Source organism: Leiobunum rupestre, chromosome 1 (assembly GCF_980474605.1).
Source record: "Leiobunum rupestre chromosome 1, qqLeiRupe1.1.hap1, whole genome shotgun sequence".
Lineage (NCBI taxonomy): Eukaryota > Metazoa > Arthropoda > Arachnida > Opiliones > Sclerosomatidae > Leiobunum > Leiobunum rupestre.
In genome coordinates, this window is record NC_143384.1 from 7764863 (window position 1) to 7778872 (window position 14010).

At 32.8% G+C, this 14010-nt stretch overlaps 1 protein-coding gene across 1 annotated transcript; it reads right to left on the minus strand.

Annotated features, from left to right (window-relative positions):
* Nucleotides 1-472: 472 nt before the first annotated feature.
* LOC149960531 (ATP-dependent DNA helicase PIF1-like) lies at nucleotides 473-1342 on the minus strand. Its single transcript, XM_090180476.1, has one exon. The coding sequence runs from the start codon at nucleotides 1340-1342 to the stop codon at nucleotides 473-475; it is 870 nt and encodes a 289-aa protein (XP_090036602.1).
* Between the last annotated feature and the right edge of the window lie 12668 nt (nucleotides 1343-14010).

Consider the following 14010-nt stretch of genomic DNA (forward strand, 5'->3'; position numbering starts at 1 on the left):
GCAAAATAGATATAGCATAGCAACAGTTATCGTTATTGATGAAACCTTTCAATGTAAGAGAAGGAACTTCACTCGGAATATATGCACTTTTGCTTTTTGGCACCATAAGTCTAGAAGAATCAAGTTCAGCACACGTATCGATGTCGTTGCCGATTGTTGTAATACCTCAACAGGTATTACAAAATTTGATTTAGTTTTCTTCTTTTTAAACAACCCTATTTGAGGCAAATCCGGCCTAAACTCATCTCTGAGGCGATTATACTCTGATATAGCCTTCCAATCTGCAAATACTTTGGAAGGATCTAAATCAAGTAAATGGACACCGTCTAAAGACATAACTCTTGAAAGAGCCACGTACGCCATCCACTTTGAAAAACACTGGCTCCAATGTTTATCATGGCGTATTCTACACTCATACCTTGTCTTTTAAGAATGGTAACTCCGTACGCTAAAACCACAGGAAACTGAGATCTTAGAACATAAACATTGTCATAATTTCGAACGTCACCCTAACTCTTTCAATTTTCTCTTCTATGGCATGATTATCAAACAAAACAAATAGCTCAGAAATAATTCCTTCTGCGTTGGTTTTAATAGCTTTCACAGTACCCATGGCTCCATTAAAAAGCCCCTTTTCCATATTTAAATTTCTCTTCAGCATTATTCGAGCTGCGACGCAAAGCAACAATCTCGATTTTAAACCAGCTGTAACAGAGATATTACTTTCCAATTTCTTTAACTGATTTTTCACAGTTTTTTGTATTTCTTGGTGACCATGGCATTGGTCAACACTCATTATTTCTAAAATAGGATTACCACATTTTTGTAGCACAATATTATTTATAGTGTGGCACATTTTGTTAGTTGGTAATAAACAAACTGCTTTTTTCCCTTCTTTAGACAACATGTCATAATAGTCAGCAATCTCTTCAACATTGTCCGCTCTGGGAATTAAACGCGTTTTCAAAACTTCAACATCACGTTCTGTTACCTCACCCACCCGTATTCTAGCAAGCATTTCTCCATAAGCTTGGTCATTTTTCTGTCTCTTATTAATTGTTAATTCATCAAACTTGAAACACTGACGCAATAGATTAGAACCACCAACTGAACCAATAAGTTTATGAGCTTCTATATGGGATAAAATTGAAAATACCGGATCAATTTTAACAGGCTGTAATTGCAACAAGTCTCCTAATGCTAAAATTGAAATACCACCAAATGGTTCCTCTTTTCCAGTTGTCTCGCAAAATCTCAAATGAATGTAAGCGAGCAAAGCTGAAGACACCATCGAAATTTCATCGATTATAAGTAGCTTCAAACGACCTAAAGCATATACCATAACACGAAAACAGTCGGGACCCAATTTATAATACTTTGTTGTTTTTCCGCGTTGAACCTGCAGCATCAACAAACGATGTAAGGTAACCCCTCCTATGTTATGAGCAGCCAATCCGGTAGGAGCTGCCAAACCCACACAAAGGGGTTCCTGAAGATGGCTACACAGAACTATTCTCAGAGTTTTTATCAAGAAACTCTATCAAGTTCCTCCGTATCCACTAACAAATACGAATAAACCTTCTTTTGGTGGATCTAAGCCACAGAAATGTTTTACAATATTTTCAAGTATACTCCTTTGATCTGCAATAATTTTCTTTCTGGGCACGGCCAACTTAGATCTGTTTTCGAGAACAGACCTAAATTGGCCGTCCTGGGGTCATCACGAGCTGCATATCTTATTCCTCTAAAGAAAGAGAGATATAGTCTGTGGTGGTTGCACAGGACCCCAACTCAAAAACGTACATTTCATAATTATGTTGATCTTTTAGTATAACTAAATCGTTATTGTTGATTAAAACAAGCTCTAAACTCGTTGGAAAATAAAATTCAACTTAACTTTGTATCTAATTCTTCAATTACAACTACATTTGGATAAATAAGTAAGTGTGTTGTATGCTTTTCACTAACCCTAAATCTTTTTAAAACAAAATTTTATTTTGGTTTTTAAGAAAAATGGCGCATTCAGGACAAACTTCTAGTTCTACTGGCCAACAATACTCATTACCTTCAAATACGGGTGAATCTATAAAAATAGGAGACGTAACTCACCTTGAAGCCAAATATCTTCAATTACTAAATTTAAACAATGTTAGAAAAAAACCCTTTCCAATAACCAACTATTTCCCTGTACCATTCTATATTTTTAATGGAACACTAAAATTATTTTAAAACTTATTTTCTGGGAACACTTGACACTAGCTGAAGGTAACTTTGTACCCACCTAAAACCCTTGCATAAAAAACGGTGGAAATTTGAGTTGCTTAACGTTAACTATCGAAAATATGCTAGCTACAAATGAAAGCTATTTATGCAAAACACTTGATTTACTTAAACACGCTATCAAAAATCTGGACCGGGTACAATACAATTATTACAAACCTTTTTCTATGAATATTAATATGGATGGAAATTTTAGCCTTTTTAATTACAAAAATAAGTATAATTTTAATTTAAAAAAAATTAATTTTAATTAAAAAAAATTAATTTTAATTTAAAAAAATAATTTTAATTTTAAAAATAATTTTAATTTTAAAAATAATTTTAATTATAAAAAAATTATTAATTTTATAGATAAGAATAAATATTAATTATAAAAGTAAGAATAAATTATATCAAATAAATTAAGAATAAAGTTATTTTAATTAAATATGATAAGAATAAAGTTATTTTAATTAAATATGATTAGTATAAAGTTATTTTAATTAAATATGATTAGAATAAATTATATTAAATTAAATTAAATATGATTAGAATAAATTATATTAAATTAAACAAAATATGATTAGAATAAATTATATCAAATTAATAATTAAAAATGATTAGAATAAATTTATTAAATAAAAAATTAAAAAGTATTAGAATAAATTTATCAAATTAAAAATTAAATACGATTAGAATAAATTAACAATTAAATATTATTAGAATAAATTAACAATTAAATATAATTAGAATAAATTAACAATTAAATATAATTAGAATAAATTAACAATTAAATATAATTAGAATAAATTAACAATTAAATATGATTAGAATAAATTAACAATTAAATATGATTAGAATAAATTAACAATTAAATATGATTATGGTATAAAGTTGAGTGACGGCACTTTTACATATAAATATTGAAGGGTAAAAAATTAAAAGGACCACTGTGTGTACAATAAAATTAAAGTTTTATTAAAAAACCAGACGACTAGTTTCGCTTCCGTTCGGGAGCTTCATCAGGTCTGATCGCTAGCGATCCCGTTATAAAACCAATTTATACCGATTACAAAAAGACGGTCTCGTCAATAAAAAAAACAACAATAAACAACCCCTCACATTTATACAGTAAACAAAAATACAAAAAACATCCTCTACAATTTTATAAAACATCATATACAACTATAAAAACTTAGTTATTTATTCCACAATGGCGCAATGAGACTACCTGGGCCATCATCATCTCTATTTAAGACGCCAGGCTGGATTTTTCGTTTTTTAGCAATTTCCAACGATTCTCTTACGTTTAATTTTAAGTCGTCTAGTTTTTTAATAAAACTTTAATTTTATTGTACACACAGTGGTATTTTTATTTTTTTACCATTCAATATGATTAGAGTAAATTAAGTTATTTAACAATTAAATATGATAATTTGAATAAATTATAACATATCAAAGACGAGGAAATTGGACTCTTGGAAGAAAAAGATATGAAGGGCATGTACCATTAAATGGATCTCAAGATAGATAGAAAGGAATATAGATTCGGAAGACGCCATGATTTTCCATATTAGATAGTTTTAATAAACCTGTATATGACTGATCAAGTAAAAATTCGAAAATTCTTTGCTACAAAATAAATGCGTTATATAAAAAATTAGTCAATATTGAAAAATATTTTCACAAATCAAATGGGCTCTTCCATAAAACAAGCTATACTTACTGAACTGGTTTTAGTTTCTCATTAGTTTCGATAAATATCCGTGGTATTCTTGTTCAAATGTAACTACTACGTCACAGCTTTAACTTCGGAATTTCGCGAGCGCGTGTTAAAACTATTAAAATAAAGCTATGACATCCTGACGTAAGAGCAACATATAAACAAGTTCGGCAAGCGTAGCTGAATTTATCGAAAGACCTATTACGCAGAAGTTCAGTTCCGTTTCTACTTAAAAACAGGGCATAATAATAATAATGAGTATTCAAGAATATAAGAGTATTTATTTTTTGGTTAAAATTAATTTTTTTGTACAAATTAATTATTTTATACAAATTAATTATTTTGTACAAATTAATTATTTTGTACAAATTAATTATTTTCTACAAATTAATTATTTTGTACAAATTAATTATTAATGACGCTTTTATTTCCAAAATGGAAGTGTTGACTTAGTGTGTCTGAGTGGGTCACGCTATGGGGGGGGGGATAGGTGGCTCACTCGCAGCAAGTTAATCGCGTCGAAAAACGTAATTTTGTAAGAAATAATGACCTTGCAGTATTATTTGATTTTATTTAAGCGGAGGAGCATACTGGGAAAACGCTCAAAATAATCTCGACATATTCATAATAACCCCTGAGTATAAATAAATACATTCTGGATTCAATATATAATATATTACATATACAAATATATATATATATATATGTATCAATAAATATAATATATATCTATCTATATATATATATCTAGAATTATATAATATATATATATCAATAAATATAAATATATATATATATAATATTAATATTATATATAATTATATATAATATATTATATACTATATGTATAATTATGGAAGTGAAGAGAAGCACATTGTGAAAAACTAAATGAAAAGAGACTTAAAACGGTTTTAAAATTCACAATTTATTTATTTAAAAAATCCAACGTTTCGGAGGAACTGTTCCTCCTTCTTCAGGGATTTGAGACTTGTAAAAATCCCTGAAGAAGGAGGAACAGTTTCTCCGAAACGTTGGATTTTTTAAATAAATAAATTTTGAATTTTAAAACCGTTTTAAGTCTCTTTTCATTTTGTATAATTATGAATAATAAAATTAATATTAAAATGTTAAAATAACACTACCTATAGTTTAATAATTAGTTAATAATAAAAATTAATTAATTATTAATAAAAAATAATTAAAATCAATTTCGTTGTACTATGTTTAATGATGGGACTCGAACTCGTTTTGCCTCCAGCAGCAAGCAGCGTAGATCTTTCATCTTTAACCATACGACCACACTCGAACGTGATATTTGAAAATACGAAATGGGTAACACTCAATGTGTTAGCCAAGGCTTAGATAAAAGACGAGCTAGAGCATGGCGGCAATCCGCCATTTTACTTTTCGCATTATTCGGATGATTGACCAGAGACATAACCAATGAAGGCTACACCCTCAAGGTAAAAGTTTCTGGACCGGTAGATGTATCGCCATCTGACGGTAATTTGTAAATTAATGTGTTTTAAAAAGTGAATTTTCACACACTTATTTTGCAATTTATTTTATCAATTATATCAAAGAAATTACACTACACTTAAACGAAGATTCCCTTAAAAATTTTAAAACAATCAACTAAACAGTTCTTAAGTTAAAAATCGGCAAAAATTACAATAGGGCATTTTGGTTTTCTCATAGGTTTTGAATGCCAAACGGGCTAACTTTTCCATAGCGTTAAGCGTGGGGGAAAGCACAGTTATAATGTTAAAATCGACACTACCTATACATACACAGCGACTACCGTCGCTGTGTATAATTTGGGAATAAAAATTATGCACACTTAAGGAAAAAAACACTATATTTTATAAACATTTCGCTTTGTTTATAGCAATATTTTAAATCATCTGAATACAGACACCTTTCGAGTGTATATGTATCATTAAATAGAGAGTGAATTGCAGATAAAGTGTTTTCGGCTTATTTTAACGGTTTTCTTGACCGAGGTAATTATTTAAATGTACAGGCGGTAAAAAATATTCGATTTTCTTACAACATCTGCAACACTTTTTAAAATTAATATACATATATATTGATTGGAATTAAAATTTAAGAATTTGAGTTTAAAATCAGAGGAGGTAGTCAATTAGTTGTCTAGGGGATGAATTTGGACTATAATTAATTAATAAGTGTCAGCATTAAAAAGATAAACAAATAGACGGAACTGGCAATGGTAAACAATTTATTTATTATTCGGCAGAAAATTAATAAAATGAAATATAAAACAACCTGTCAACAATTCGAAAGGTAACCTAAAACTAAAATCCTAATCCACACTTTTAAAAACTAACTTAATAACTAAAACGTTCGAACATTGAAATTGGCTGGTTTCCCTATTAAGATATATTACGGTACCGTTATTGTTTATCTCTGCTTACAAATCCAGGCGGAACATTTCCACTCTGCGCTGCTGGGCTCGACGACTGGGCGGCTCTCGAGTTGAGTCCACTACGGCTTTTCTTTCTCCGCATCACTCGGGTTGTTCACGACTATATCGCGATAACGAACGCGGTGCAAAAAAAACAAGGCGAACTTTTCCGCTGGCTCATCTAAGAGAGGCTTTTAGACCGTGTCATCCAAGAGGTTAGGCAGCACTCCCTTTTTGAAAACGAGCAACTCTCTTTTTAAAAACCTCGCATCACAGGGGAGCAATTGCCAGAGTGTTATTGTCCCACGTAAGGCAAACCCATGGAAAATACCCAAAAGACGTCACGAGCGGGAAACCAGCGAAAACGGGAGAAACCAGCCATTATGTTTTCTACACCAATTTCCGTTCATATTTCAGCAATACAAAAATAGCAATTAGTTGTTAATTCTTATTCTTCTTTATGAATTAAGCATCCTGGTTGTAGTATTAACAAGGTTTTAGATTTAACCTCTGAACTGACAGGCGTGGGTAAAAGACGGTGATTCGTTTTAAGAACGAGGCTAAATCAAGTATCGGTATAACGCCTTAACCGCGTCGTAGAAAGCGAGCTCCAGAAAGAGGCCTATCGAACAGACTTGATAAATATGACACCTACACAAAATGCGCAAAACGACCAATTATTCATCGATTTTCTACGGTAAATGAACTTCCAACTACGAATAAAGTTTTACAAGTAAATGGCGTTAATGTTAAATATCTAGTTAAAGATACCTTTTAATCGAAGGTGATTAACGAATAACGATGATCAATATTTACCCTCAATTAGTGCTTGAACGTTACGAAGGCGAAGTGGGAACCGATGAAAACGCACGATACATACTAGACAAGGGAAGTTTCAAAAATTGCCGTGGGAAAGAGAACACATATATGTGGATATTATTATGTTGTAAATTGACTGTGTTAAAAAAGGACCAATAGTGTTTTGTGGTTTTTTACGTTTACGACTATGGAAAAAAGAGTTCCAGGTATTCGAGTTTCATTCGACATAGTCATGGCTGCTGTTGAGAATTCATTGCATCACGAATTCACGAAACGAAATTTATCCGTGAAGATACGTATTTGTTGATACTTCTTTTTGAATACGTCTGTGAAGAAAGCAAAGACGTATACTTAAGAAGCGAACCAAAAAGTCCAGCCAAAATAAATAAAATCTGCAATATCAAAGGTTTGCAGGACAAGTTCGGTAAAGACCAGTGGCGTAAATACGCCAATGCAGCCAATACCAATGTATTTTTTCGTAGGTCGACTGTACTACAAAGTGATTAGATCACTCATTACTTACTATCATGTGTATGCTGTCGGTATTCTGATTTTCAGGAAATTGTTAGCCCCTCAATATACATCTGGTTTATTTTTGCTCAGAATAGCGAATTTTTTTAAAACTATAATCTCTAGAATATTGATATTTTAATTCCTCGTGAACCTGCCGGGGAACACTGTTTAGGCAAATTTCACAATAGTTTTGTTTGCAATTTTTACCAATATGAGGTAAAACTACTTTTTCAATGAATATCAAACCACTTTGTCAATGAATAAGTTGTAGATCTTTATACAAAACTTAAGGAAATGGTTGGTAGAGTAAAAAAGAACGAAAAACTCATTTAAAAATCTTTATTAAGTTCGCCAAGGGAAAATAAATTTAATGATTTGCTAAATATTCATCTTAGGAAGCCCGTATGCTATTTCTTTGACCAAAATCATTTCCAACTTGTAAATAATTTGTTTTTTGTTTTTTTAATTTTTCGTAATACAGCGCTTCCAAATAGACGTCGAATGAAATTTTATTTTTTTATTCAAAATTTCAAATAGTATTGTAAAAAATAACGTCGAAGCTACAAAGCGAGTAAAAATGTTCAAGCGAAAAGAACTGAAAGTTTATTTTGTCTCGCACATTTAAAAAAACATTTTTCCGTAGATTCACATGAAGTCAATGAGAGAAAATCGAGGAGACTTATAACATCTTGGAGATTATCTTTGGTTGTCTTGCAACCCGTTTTAAATTCAATTATACTGGCTAACCTCATCGATGGACATCGAGATTACATCAACAGCCTGGACGACGTATTGAATCACAATGAGATGGAAATATATCGCGCGGATAACTCAAGAAGTTTAGATCAGATGTTGCTGGTAAAAATTATTTTCGTTATTAAGCATTCAGTATTTGAAAAAGATCTACACCAAGGGTACCCAAATTTCCTGTTTAAAATATCGCCATTTCTGAACGACATTTTATTGGTCGACATTAGTAGTTATGTGCCGTATTACTTCAGGCTATGGGCAACAAACACGATAAAGCAGTATTGAATACAAATTTCATTGAACCATCATTTACACTGACAAGTGAGCGTTTAACGGAAAGGGAGAATACAATTTCGGTGTGTTCCCCTTCCAACGGTAGTAGCCGCTAAAGAACCTAACCAATGAAAACTGTACTCGAGAAAATGCACGACTTTTGACGTGATGCGTTATCCTTCTTTAGGGTGCTGTGTTTGTTGCTCCTAGATAAAAGGAGACTAGATAGAGCGTGCAATGAATAAATTCTGAAGACAGATTCAATCGCGGGGAAGAACGCACGTAAGCTTTGATTCACGCTGCCTTCCTCCGCGCGTGCACATTGTGTAACCAGCGATACCTGACTAACATTAACAGATGTTTTTGTGCATAAATAATGAAAATTTATTACCTGTCAATATTTTGGTAAATACTTGATACTTTTAAAGCCATTAATCCAGGTAGCTGGGTTACAATGCGTACAAGGAGGGGGCAAGCCCTTCATGCAACGGGAGACTTAAGTTTAATAAAACGTATTATAATAATTAAACCTATTGAACCACAAAAGTTAGAAAAAAATGAATACAATAGTAATCACCCGTTAAGCAAAAGTGCAAAAACCCCAGACTTAACCCACGCCACTGAGAGGCGAAAACTCAAATCCTCGTGATTAAAAAAGGCTACGTGTGGAAAATGCCAAAATCTTAAAGTATTTTAAATGTACCGCGAAAGATATTTAATCAATAACTTATGGTATAATACGGCAGCCACTGAAATTTCTAAAAAGTATTTAAAATTTTACGCTTTCCAGGAAAGGGCTAACATACATGGATATAAATATTAAAATTTCATACTCGTTATATATGCACCCTTAAATCAATAAAGTATTTCAAATTCACCTCGAAAAACATTGACAGGTAATTAATACTTATTAATAATAATCTGCACCACCCTAGGCCTAAGTTATCGAGCGACTTTTAAAGCCATTAATCCAGGTGGCCGGGTTACAATGCGTAGGAGGGTTCCAACGCGATCGCATTGGGTGAGGGGGGCACAATCTCAAGACTGAAAGAGTACCTGACGTAATAACTAGTGCTGTAAAATCCATTCGGGCAGGAATTCATACCTCTACTTGCGATGCTTATCGCGGCAGATTCAGTCTCGATGTGACTGACAGTTGTTAACAACTACGTGTGAGGGGAGTGAGCGCACAGATATATTTTCTGTCGTAGGCGAAGCTAAAGCGATCAGAGTGATTATACCATACGCGATACGGTTGGATAAACATTCCAAGTAGAGGTATGGATTCCTGATTCGGGTGGTAAAAAAATATCCTTAATGTATTACACTTTTCAAAATGAGAGCGAAATATTTTTGGCGGGAACAAATCACGAACGGGTAGGAAAAACATTGCAATGACAATAAAGCATTTGTCAAAATATTGAAAGGTTAGAAATGTTTTAAATATGCACAAAACACCTGTTATTGTTAATCACGCATTTCCGGTTACGGGAAGCGGGCGCTGAGGGTAAGCAGCACTTTGGATTAATAATTGAAGCTTCACTTCTGAAATTTGCATTAAGAGGTTAAAATAGTTGAGGGAGGTAAGACCTAATTTTACTATGACAAATATTAAGAAAGAAACGTACCTATGCTCTAGACATTTTATTGAGGGAAATGGTCTTTCTAAAGAATACCCTAACCCCCGTCCATCGAGATCTTCATCTATTATTATTACAAGTATTTACCAACTGAATTAAAGTTCTGAGTTACGGTGTACTGTTATATACTAGATGTGTCTAAATATAGGCCACCACTGTTTTCATCACCGTGTGCTGCCTTGTTCTTAGGACTTGCTCCCAAAAAGCCATTCCATGAATTTAAACTCATAATTAAGCCTATTAAAACCAGCTTAAATATATAAACAATAATAATCTAGTAATAAATATTTACATATGTTAGACTCAATTTCTCCAAAATAAGAAATTTTGATCAGCCTTATTGTACAAAGAACAACGTTAACATGCTAACTCTCGCTTCTCACGTGTAAATGTTTGTCCCTCCAAATCGCTAAAATCGGTAGATGGCGCTAAATGCATATCAGCCGTTTGTAAACCGCCAAAACAGGATTGCAATATCCAGTTATCTTATATAATTAATCCAAGGCAGCACGAATCCACCCTTAGCCCCACCTAGGAGCATCATTTTCGTGTGTACAATTCTCATTGGTTAGACGCTTTAGCTCTTCCTGCCGTCGGAAGGGGAAAATTCTAAAATTTTCTCCGCCCCATCCGCCCGTAGAATGTTCATCGTAAAGGCTCGTCCAATGAAATTTGTATACAACACTGCGTTGGCGTGTTTAAACGCTAGCTGCGTAGCTGCGTTCTCCTTGTGTTTGTTGCTCCTAGCTTTTACAGAAAGTGCTTTGAAGAAAGTTGAGTTTCCTGGGTTATTTTCTTCGTAAAATCGAAATTTTAGATTTGGTGATTCGTAGTAGGTCATTTTACGGATTTTGAGCACTTACCTATTTTGTGAGGAATCTAACATTATTTCAATTAAATGATCATCATTCATAACTCATTGCAGGTTACGTGTGTCTGAAATCCAAACGCTAGAAGACCAAATCTGCCTACGCGTCTAAATATTCCAGATTTATATTTCTTGTGTGATAATCGCTACATTAGTTGCAAAACCCGGTATCTAACAGGCTCAATTTGAGTAGCAAAATCTTTTAATATTATTAAGTAGTATTACGAACGGCATTTAAATAATAAAAATTATTACCTTGAAACTAGACGGAAACATGTCTTAATATTTTTATCAATGAATATGAGCTAAAAAAACCCAAAACAAATCCAATATATATGCTGTGATAGAAAGAACAACAAAAATTGAATAAACCAAAATTATATTGGAGATTCAAAAATTACGAAATTAGAATTTCCAGAAAACTGGGAAAAGAGGAATAGATTTTTCTGTAGAAGTCGCCATTTCAAGTCAATTAACAGGACATTTATAAATATTAATTTATTTTAGGAAAAGCATGAAAATTGCAAAGTAACTAGTGAATTTAATGTTCCAATTAATTACATGCTTAAAGACTAAAACCATAAAGCAATACAAAGTACGAGTATGGGTAGATGGTGACAGCTTTGTTTACAGGCGGATGCTAGTGCACACCTGCAACAGCAACCACAGAAACATTACTGTCCTAGCAATCAAAATAAATTGCGATATGAAACTAAAATTGAAATAATTTCTTGTGCACTTTTAAATCTTCACTGTATTTTCTTGACTAACCTAGCATTTTTTTTCAATGGTGACAAAATTCAGCGGACTGCTATCGTTCACTGGGTGAAAACTCGGAACAACTCCTTCTGAGTTGAGTTCGCAAAATCTCTCCCCACTGTTTTAAGGGGTTTTGCCCCTAACACTTCGGTTTCCCCTTCCATAAAAACATGATGAGGTTAACGGTAATAGTTAGTGTGGGGAGCTGTTGGCTTGAACGGCTTGCCACCACCCTCCTACGCATTGTAACCCGGCCACCTGAATTAATGGCTTTAAAAGTCGCTTGATGACTTAAGCCTAAGGTGGAGCCTTGGGTATTAGCCTAGCTGATTATAATTATTATTATTATTATTAAAAAATGGAATAAATACTTATCATTTATTTTCAAAAAAATTAAAGTTTTCAGCGAAAAACAGGAACCAAATGTTTTTGAGATTTAGAAACCTCACGAAACCTCCTGTTCTTGATTTTTTGAATGACGGAAAAGGAGTGTATGTTCTTTGGCACGACTACTTGCAAAGACTCAAACAATTATGCCCGAAAGAAACTAGCGTTCCAAAACTTTACAGAGCACCGAATGACCTTGGGATCAGTAGCAATGCCTTTTGGACGAACGAAACGACAATTAAAAGGGATACTTTGGAAAATATGAATGTGATGTAAGATTGAGTTTCTTTCTGTTTAAGCAGTTTTAGAAAGTAAGTTATGGCATACATATATACCTGTACAATCATTTAAAGATTTGGTTTTCTGTTAATTTATCTAATACGATCCAAATTTATCTATTTGTACCCAAATGAGATTAACCCATTTGTTAAGCCATCGGCAGAAAACAGCTCTGACCTAATTTAAACCGAATAAAAAGTAAAAAATTAAAATTAATCTATATTTCCTTACCCAAATTTATTTATGTCTTATCCGAGATAAAATGTTTTAACAAGCTTCCGTGGGGCCATGCTTATTAAAAAAACGTTACCTTAGCTTGAAAAAAAATATATATCAATGTATTATTTACTAAAAATACAACATATGAAGTTTTAAATTGGTCAAGTACGCAATTATCCTTGGCTAAATATGCTACATTTTACGGTCTGGGTCCGATGGCCCGAAGACCAACCGATCGAATGGGGGTCCAACGGACCGAAGTCCATCCAATCGAAGGAAAGCACTAACCGACCGAAAATTAAAAAATTCCTTTTTTATGAGTTAATTGCAGAAGGTTTCAACGGACCGAAATATATATTTTTAAAAAGCTGGAAAAAATACCCCAATTGTGCGGTTTACAGCCCAATTTTGCACCTTTATATTTTTTTAGTTACATCGAATTAAGATTTTTTTATAGATATACCTAACCTTACCTAACCTAACCTAATCCGAACTAATCTTATCTAAAACGTTTTTCGCGTACCCTGCTATATCTCGGAGCAGAAGTAAAAAACAAAACAGTAAACTTGAACAGTAAAAAAGATATTTTAATTTTTATTTAACGATATAAAACTTTTCGGTCCGTTGAAACCTTTTCCCTTTTGTTGCTATAAAAAACGTATGTTAAATTTCGGTCAGTTGGTCCTTTTTTTCGGGCTGTAAGTTTTCGATCCGTTGGACCCCTTCGATCGGTTGGTCTTCGGCCCATCGGACCTACTCCAAATTTTCCAGTGCGTCTTTTAGTGAAAAGAATCGCCTATGTACCCCTGCTAGCGAAACAGTTTATCCACTATGTTGACTTCAGGGCTTGAGAATATTAACAACCTAACTATAAAAAAGACAAAAAAAAACAATGAAAGCTATTCTAGTGGGTATTGATAACTGTGGAGAGGTAAAATACTACACTTTATACAATTGTTTTTCAAATAAGCTATGTGACCTATAGTTATTGAAGGCTGTTTGACTCGTCTGAGATCAGCCTAAATTCAATACAATTCTTTTTTGGACAGGTTGGGTTTTATTTTAATTTTCTTGGTATAAAATCATCAATTTTGAT